This window comes from Buceros rhinoceros, unplaced genomic scaffold, assembly GCF_000710305.1.
Source record: "Buceros rhinoceros silvestris isolate BGI_N320 unplaced genomic scaffold, ASM71030v1 scaffold18466, whole genome shotgun sequence".
In the NCBI taxonomy this organism is placed as follows: domain Eukaryota; kingdom Metazoa; phylum Chordata; class Aves; order Bucerotiformes; family Bucerotidae; genus Buceros; species Buceros rhinoceros.
This window is the reverse complement of record NW_010415987.1, coordinates 6176-15263: the sequence shown is the minus strand read 5'-3', so window position 1 is coordinate 15263 and position 9088 is coordinate 6176. Positions and strand designations below refer to the sequence as shown.

The following is a 9088-nucleotide window of genomic DNA, read 5'->3' as shown; positions in this document are numbered from 1 at the left end:
ATGATAAAGGTCCATCACGTACTCCTCCTCATCTTCACAGGTAAAGGTGTTCCAGTCATTGCCTTGAACAGGGGTCAGCTCCTTCCTGAGCATGCAGGACCAGGGCTTTGTGTATACAACAGTATGAGAAAATGTGTGTTCTGGGAGCAGCCTGTCCTACTGATAAGGCTCTATGAATACACAAAATCATTTAAATGAAAGCTTTGGAGTGTGTCATTGGCAGCTCGGATATCTGTAATTTCAGACACAAGGTATTTTGAAGTAAGAAGTCTTTCTGTTTAGTTGGGTTTTTTTCTCTGTCAACTTTTTGCCATGTTCCCATTTACTTTAGCGCTACCTGTATTTCAAAATATGTGAAAGGACCTAGTAAACATGGCTAGAAATGTAAACATTCATTACAAGAAATTTCATTAAGTTGTAGGACTACTGACAAGGAAGCAGAATTGATTTGCAGCTGCATGTGTTGTACCAGCATAACTCTTTTTAAACTGTCACTTAGAAGAATAAGTGTTTTGTGATCCTATGGAATTTCCACCAAATTCAAGCAGTATATTAAATTCCTACTCAGCCTTCACCAGAAGGCAGCAATGTGAAGGAATTTAATTGGATTAATAAAGCGCTTGATTTGGATATGATGCTGTGATCATAACTTAAAAATTGAAAGAGGACTCCTGCCCGCCCCGGCCCAGCCTGCTGGCAGGGAAAATGAGCAGTGCTCATCTGCAGCAGACAGCTTATCTCAATGGCATCCAAGTATTTTAATATCATCTCATGGCAGGACCAGGCCAAGACAGAGTCCTCGGCATCTTGGCTCAACTACATAAAAGGGGCTGATGAAAAGTCAGTTAGGAAACAAGTGGAAATCCTGGCTTAGGTTGGAGTCAGCAGCAAAATTCTTGTTCACCAATGGCCTGGGATTCAACATGAGACGGAGGAAGGCAAGGATGGGATCTGCCAAAAATGCCTGTGGCAAGGCTCAGCTGTTCTGTTCCTTCTCGCTGCCTTTAAAAGCGGGTACATACAAAAACATCCCCAAGCTCACCTTCCATTTGGTCTACTCCCCTGTAACAGTGAAGCAGATACAGTCTGGGTACGCGATGCAGCTGCTTGTTCTGCAACAGGTGATCTGGAAATGAGGTTTGTCTGTTTTTGCACAAGATTGGAATCTGAGCCCTCACCCCTTGGGAGTACAATACCACGCACAGGAAATGCTAAAGTTGCACCGAAACAAAGCTGCTACCTGCCATTTTCACTCACCTTACAAGGGCTCTTTCGTGTAGCACTGCCAAGTCACGCTGAGCAGTCTGTGGGCAGAGCTCTCTGAGAACGCGTTGAGACTTCCCCCGAGGAGCGGGAAATAAGAGACAGCATTGTGGTTTCCTTCTCTCTCGCCACGAATAACTGAGCAACTCTGAGGATGGAGAGGAGCTCCTGCTCTGCTTAGAGCTCGTATGCAAGGAGCGTGCGTGGTGCTTTGACCCCAACAGCTGTCGTGCTTGGCCCTGTCCTTTAATGTTGCTGTTACAGGCAAGTCACTGGAATTGAGGTTGGAGAAAATGGCATCAGAAACCTCTGGCTATGGGTGTTCTCTGTGCTTAGCTGCCCTCAAGTATTGCATGTAAGCACAGTTGTGTGTTGGGAGAGCATGGGGAAGATTCCTAATGCTCAGTCTATTGTCCACAGTCGTGGCTACTTGTTTTTGTTCATCTCCTAGATGGAGGCTGTTGTTGCCTTACTCCCAAACTGACCTCCGGATCAGATAGGTAGTTACCCTTCCTGATGGTATTTGCAATGCACATAATGCCCCCTGAAATGAGGGCACACAGAGGACTCGGTGCTAACCCACTGCCAGCAGCTTGCTGTTGAGAGTATTTTCTTCATGCCCACCTCAGTCTGATGGTGCAGTAGCCTGTTCCCTGTCCCAGCTCACTGATGCCACCCCTGCTGTTCCGCAGCTCGGCTGGCCCTGTGCTATGAAGACGAGACTCGCCTCGTCGAGGACTTGTTCAAGGACTACAACAAGGTTTTGCGCCCAGTGGAGGACCATCGGGATGCTGTTGTTGTCACTGTCGGGCTGCAGCTCATTCAGCTTATTAGCGTGGTACAGTACAAACATGTGGTGCATGTTGAACCACTGGCTTATGTGATAGGGCCAAGCAGTGTCATTTTTCCAAGGAAACAATTTTTCTCCTTTAATCCTGATGTTTGCTGCCGCTGTCTTATTTTCTTCTTTTTTTAAGGATGAAGTAAATCAGATTGTGACAACCAACGTTCGCCTGAAACAGGTAACTAAATACTGCTAACCATTTCCTCCAATTCAAATAAACACACTGGACTCAGCCAGGAATTAACTACTCTGTTACACTTTCAGGAGCAACTTGGACAGGTAGGTCAGCTAGCAGGGCATTTGTCCTTTCTGGGGTGTCAAGAACAAAATGCTCTAGACACCAAGCACCTCAAGAAAAGCATTTGCATTGTATTGCAAACAGCAGACTTCTGCTATATTTGTCTTTTAGATTATTTTCCATTATTTTTTTATAAGCTGCTTAAACAAAAATTTAAGTTAAAGTTAAAAAAATTAGCTGGGGGTCCCACTAGCATATGTTTATGCTTACCTGCATGTCCCAAAGAAAGGGAGGTGCACGTTTCTAGGAAGTACTAAAAATACTCCCAGAAAGTGCTGGAAATGGTTCTCAGTGGCTGAAATCCTCCCTCTTTAGCAATGGACAGATGTCAACCTGAAGTGGAATCCAGATGACTATGGTGGTGTAAAAAAAATCCGCATCCCCTCGGACGATATCTGGCGGCCAGACCTTGTTCTCTACAACAAGTAAGGGGTGTCAGCTGCCTGGGAAGGGAGGGGTAGCTCTGCCCCATGGCACTGCTGTGGAGGGGCTGCTTTCTCCTGAGATCTGGGCCAGTGAGTAGCATGCCTCAGAGCAAGCTTCCCCAGGAGCAGGCAGGATGGCTCTGGGGGAACCGGTCAACCTGCAGCCATAGTTATCCTTTTGTGGCTATGCTCATTATACTGCCCATATGGTTGTTAATGTCCTTGTTCCTTTTGCAGTGCAGACGGTGATTTTGCCATTGTTAAATTCACCAAAGTCCTTCTGGAGCACACAGGCCTGATCACCTGGACACCACCAGCCATTTTTAAAAGTTACTGTGAGATTATAGTCACGTACTTCCCATTTGACCAGCAGAACTGCAGTATGAAGTTGGGAACTTGGACATATGATGGTACAATGGTGGTTATTAACCCGGTAAGAAAGGAGTTTGTAATTGGGAAAAGCAGTAAAGACCTGGATATGTTTTTAGGGAAATTTCCAATTTAGAAGACAATATGACCTTGATTTGACTGAAAAACAAGTGGGCACCACCTCTAAAGAATAAGAGTCCTATTTGTAGATCTAGCACAAAATTTCCTGGTTTGGCTTATAATAATTCCTCTGCTCTCCTAGTCTCCTATCTGTCTATCCTCTGACAGCTTCACTCTTTGTCATGCTACCTGTTCTGCTTTTGTTTGTTTCCTTATTTTGGGGGGGAGGGTGCTTTATCTCTGCTCATGACTTTCCATTTCCAAGGACTCTCTCCCCATCTCCTCACATATGTCTGTTGTTGTAAATATTTAATCAGACTTTGTCTTTAGTCGACTATCCTTGACTGTTTCTGTAAAATGTTTAGTTGAATGGTGTGTAGAGGATGATATTCTAAGGCAAAATAACATAGAAAAGAGTGGTTTGCTCACAAAAATTCTTGAAGTGCCTGAGTTATTTGGAATCCTGTTCCTGAGCAACTGCCAAGTTTTTATTTTGTTCAGAATGTATAATATTAAGAATCTGTATATGTTTGCTGTCAGGAAAGTGATCGTCCAGATCTGAGTAACTTCATGGAGAGCGGGGAGTGGGTGATGAAGGACTACCGTGGCTGGAAGCATTGGGTTTACTATGCTTGCTGCCCTGACACTCCCTACCTGGATATCACCTACCACTTCCTCATGCAGCGCCTGCCTCTCTACTTCATCGTGAATGTCATCATTCCCTGCCTGCTCTTCTCCTTTTTAACTGGGTTTGTGTTTTACCTACCCACAGATTCAGGTGCGTAAATGTATTCACTCTACCGCTGCACAAATCACTCTTCTAACAAGTTTCTGAGAAATTCCCGGCATTTGAAATTGCCAACCAACTCAAAGGGAGCACTTACTAAAATTGGACATTTCAGCTCAAAATAAGGGCCCCCTTTGTCCCTGCTGAGCAGTTCTTGCTCCCTGCAACTGTCAACTCTGCTTCATTCATTTTACCTTGTCAGCTTTTTGTACTGCTTTATTTAATTAAGCTTCTTCTATGAGATACTTGATGTATTTTTTTTCAGTAGAAAACTTTACAGAAAGTTGAACTGGATAGAAAAAATGATGCATGAGTCATGTTTTGTGGTTCAGTTTTGACATCCTACATACTGGAAGATCTCAAATAGGAACTGACCTCTGGTGTCAGATGTGATTTTTATTCTGCCCATTGAGCCCAGCTTGAGCTTGCCAGAGAGCGAGGCAAGCGCACCCCCAGGAGGTTGTGAAGCAAGCATTAATCAGGTGTACGGCCTTCACCACTCAAAACGCACAGCCCATGAAGCGATCGTGGCAAGTAAGTTTTCCATATCCACCATCCATACCTCAGCCCAGTCATACCTGGTGCTTCCCACCTGAGTGCTGGAGCTGATGCTGCGTTAGGCTCTTGGGTTTGGCTAGCCTAGTTACTGCTTTGGGTGCTGGGAGAGATGATAGCACTCCAGACATACACACCTGTACTTGTGTGAATAGCCATCTTCCGCATCCTATCTTCTCAAATAAATACTCTCTGTACTGAATGATAGGAGCAGCAATGGGGGGTTTGTTTCGGATTTTTTTAATCTTATTTTGTTTTTGCATGGCAGGTGAGAAAATGACTCTCAGCATCTCTGTCCTGCTGTCTTTGACCGTGTTCCTTCTGGTCATCGTGGAGCTGATTCCCTCCACCTCCAGTGCAGTGCCTCTGATAGGCAAATACATGTTGTTTACAATGGTGTTTGTCATCACTTCAATCATCATCACGGTCATCGTCATCAACACCCACCACCGCTCCCCAAGCACTCACACCATGCCGCACTGGGTCAGGAAGGTGAGGTCTATGGCTTTGCATGTTTCCTGGTTTCCACTGAGTACCCCATATTTTATTGGCAGGTTTTCTAATAAAAGTCAACAAGAATTGGGGAAGTAAATGTATCACGGTAAATCTTTCTAGGCACCAGAGCCAGTGTTTACTACTTAGCTGTGCATAAAGTCAGCAAGATTGCTAAAGTGCTCCTTCAAGCAACAACATTGTCCACTGGGACAGAGTCTTGCAGGGAACAGATGAGGCAAAACACAGGCAGCTGAAGGTACAGGGAAAAGAAAATGTCCAAACTACAGGACTCGAATTACATCTCCTGGTCTAATTCTCCCTCTGACTGCAAAGCACTGCTGCCTGCCAGTGGCCAAGTTCGCTCAGCCCTTGTGAGAGAAGAGCACAAAGGCCATTGGGGATACCTGGACTCACCATCCTGTTTTGCAAAAGCTGTGGTCTTCTCTCCAGCAAATACAGCTGCTCTGCAGTCCTTGGGAAGCCAGGTGATCCTTGCACAACAGTCTGAATTGGTAATCACGAGACGTAGAAAAAATCAGGTGTCCGGCATTATGAGCTCTTTGCCAGGGAGACAGTAACAAAGAGGATCCATTCAGTTATTCTTGTCTTTTTCAAGCCTGCCTTGGGTTCATATTAAACCATGACATAAATAAGAGACTGTTCCATGTATTTCTAACTATGCTTGAAAGGCTACAGCTTACATCAGGTTCACTCTGCAGCACAAGCAATCCCTGCAGTAGGGAGATTTCAACAGGCAAGCATTGCATGTGCTTGAAAGTGCTCTGGCAGCAAGCCTCTGTTACTGCAAAGGAAATTGCTGTAAACCCTTATCCGCATGTGTAACAAACGTTTGAAACAGCAACGTCAAATGTAAGTAGCTAAAAGAGATCCTTTGTAGTCCATTCTTCAAGCCCGATTCTTAAGCAATATGTTCCAAATTAGATAAGATTGACAATGCTCTGTCAGCTCACGTTAGCTGAGGGTCTGCTCCCAGTTGTCACACCCCCCTCCTCGTGTGTAGATGTTGACTATATGGTAGGGGGAAATGGTTTCCAGAAAATGTGTGACAGGCCAGCAGGTGACTCCTCTGCCTCAGGACATAAGGCTGACAAAAGCCTCTGTGTGATTAAGGTGCAGGCTGTGACATAATCCAAGACGGAATTTGTAGCCGATCCAGCGCAGGAAGCGATTTGGGACTGGGGAGGCTCGCCTTTGTCCAGGACACAGCTGCATCTGTAACAAAGCCCTGCTGACCAGCAACTGTCTTCTTTCTTTTCAGATCTTTATTGACACAATCCCAAACATCATGTTTTTCTCTACAATGAAACGACCATCCAGGGATAAACAAGACAAAAATATTTTTGCAGAAGATATTGATATTTCTGAAATTTCCGGGAAGCCAGGCTCTGTGCCTGTCAACTTCTACTCCCCACTTACCAGAAACCCAGATGTGAAAAATGCTATAGAAGGAATCAAATACATTGCGGAAACTATGAAAGCAGACCAAGAAGCCAGTAATGTAAGACATTTTTTGTGTGTGAATCACTTCTTGCTTTCAAATTGCTACATCTTATTTTTTTGGCAAAATATCCCTAAGTTGCAAAACCACTCCAAGCTCTGGTTTGGCTTTAGCAGGAGTCTGTCTTCTCCTCTTCATGCAAGGAGCATCAAGATAACAAGAAGCAACGGATAATTGTTGCAGATGGCAATTAAATCTTGCCCTGCCCCCCCCCCCCCCCCCCCAAAAAAAAAGTGTCATAGCTAAGGTTTTCTAAACAAGGTGCATGAACCTGTAGAGATGGAGTGTCTGCAAGTTGCAAAGCAGTTTCAAGAACTGTAAGCAACACACATTCCTCCTGTCTCCCACTCAGGCATCTTCTCCCTGTGGTAAGCAAGCTCCTGACACTTTTGAAAAGCCAGGCAGCAAGCTAAACTCCAAAAGGCATGTAGTTTTATCTGAGAAGTGTTACATGTAACTTACAAATTATAATTTCAATTTCATTAAGGTTTTATTTTATTCCTGAACGTTACCAGCAGTCCTTGCAAATGAAGCATGTCACAAGCTACTCTGATTACCGACTTTTTCCACACTGCAAGCCAAAGGAAGGACAAATGAGTGTAGAGTCACATATGGCAGTGTTCCCCAGGAAAACCAGCTCTGGCTCTTTGCGGCACATTCAACGCAATCAACCCTCGCTTTTATTTCTGTTACCACAGCTCACGCAGCTTTTGCATGGGTAATTCAGCCCTTCTACTTCACATTTCTAAATGATCATAGGCCTTTCCTGTTGAGCTGCAGGCTAGCCTGAGGATGGGGAAAGAGGTCTCTGGGACAATAATCTGGCCATACTCTTGAAAAGGAGGCGCCTCCTCTCCAGGGGCAGGATTTACACCACAGTGTTTGTTCCTGCGATCAAATTCCTGGAGCATGTGGAATGGCTCTGGCTGTAGTCTCATGTTCCCTATGACGCCTGTGCCTCTCTGCAGATAAAGTCTTACCCTCAGCAGGGCTGGCATGGCTTCAGCACCTCTGGGTTTCACTTCCTCCTAGGCTTACAAGGAGGGTCTTCAGGTTACTGGCAAGCACTCCATTCGGAAGTGGAGCCCAGCTGCTTGTGTCATCTGGGCACCACTGATATAACTTCCACAGGTTTCAGAATATTAGATAAACTGAAGATTGTGGGTTCTGAAGGCTGCCACTTCACTGCATTCCCTTAGGCACTTACGAGCCACCTCAGACTGTACTGATTATCAGTGTCATCTAGACAATTTACAACAGCCTCTTCTACTTATGAGGCATCTAAGGCAAAAGTAGAGGGTGCCTTAGACAAGTACGTGTGTCACTCCATAAGATAGAGTTACAGGGTAGAAATCCTGATCCCTGCTGCACTTAACACCTCTCACTCTGCTTGCTCTTATGGTGCTGGGTTCCCACAAAAGCATCCAGTGAAAAACATGGTAGCAGAGCAAGTGGTTCACAGTGTCCCACAGCTTTAAAAAAGACTACAAAAGCTTCGGAGAAGGTTTTCCCAGACCGTAGAGTGTATACTAGGCATGGAAAACAGGGACTAGAGCTAACTTAATGACAATTGCTTAGGTAACCCAAGAGAATGAAAAAGCAAAGGGAAAACAAAAGCCAGTTGGATCAAACTCAGCATTTTGCTTTCAATATCTTAAACTCTCCTTCAAAGACAACCATTTGACTAAAAATCAAGCTTTTCAATATTTCTTTTTAATGAAATTGTTCACCAAATTATCAGTTTAGTCTTGAAACTTGCATTTCTAGTAGCTTAGGCTTTTTCAACCACTGACCTGCTTTTGAGAAGAAAATAAGTATTTTTTTCATAATAATAGTGGAACTTTAAGAATAGCCTTTCCCTTGTTTAAGACAGCAGTTTACAAGTACACTCATAACAAACATATCTCTGCAGAGATTTTACCATCATCTCCTTTGTTTCTTTCCCAGGCTGCAGAAGAATGGAAGTTTGTTGCAATGGTGGTTGATCATCTTCTCCTTGGAATATTTATGCTAGTTTGTATTATAGGAACATTAGCTGTGTTTGCTGGTCGCCTTATTGAATTAAATCAGCAAGGATGAACATCAGCTGGAAACTATTTGCTACCCTGGTCAGCATCTGAAAGCATCTTAACCATCAAAACCTGGCCAGACTCTGAAAGTTTCACAGACAGGAATCCATCCCTGCTGGGAAAGAACAGGGATAATAAAATGTGAGGCTCCATTCTTAGTGCTTCTGAGCTGCTGCTCAGTGGCATTTCATTGCCGAAAAGAAACACTTGGGTTACTGGTAGATGGAATGGCTGTCAGCCAGGTTTTGATTTGTTTTACGCTTTATTAAAAATGTTAACGCATTAATAAGACTGTCTGATTTTATAACTCACAGATACAATTCCAGTGAAATCAACAGCAGTGT

General features: G+C 44.2%; 1 protein-coding gene across 1 annotated transcript; it reads left to right on the top strand.

Annotated features, from left to right (window-relative positions):
* Positions 1-8754, top strand: CHRNA1 (cholinergic receptor, nicotinic, alpha 1 (muscle)). Its single transcript, XM_010137637.1, has 10 exons — positions 1-40; positions 1956-2101; positions 2241-2285; positions 2372-2386; positions 2721-2830; positions 3068-3263; positions 3860-4097; positions 4930-5153; positions 6436-6675; positions 8623-8754. The coding sequence occupies exons 1-10, from the start codon at positions 1-3 to the stop codon at positions 8752-8754; spliced, it is 1386 nt and encodes a 461-aa protein (XP_010135939.1).
* The last annotated feature ends 334 nt before the right edge of the window (positions 8755-9088 follow it).

What these genes read in the sequence shown, in the direction of transcription:
- CHRNA1 (XM_010137637.1), top strand. Translation starts at nt 1, where the DNA reads ATGATAAAGGTCCATCACGTACTCCTCCTCATCTTCACAG. An exon ending in CAATGGTGGTTATTAACCCG is followed by an intron (nt 3,264 to 3,859) that starts GTAAGAAAGGAG and finishes GTTTGCTGTCAG; the next exon opens with GAAAGTGATCGTCCAGATCT. An exon ending in CAGACCAAGAAGCCAGTAAT is followed by an intron (nt 6,676 to 8,622) that starts GTAAGACATTTT and finishes TTTCTTTCCCAG; the next exon opens with GCTGCAGAAGAATGGAAGTT.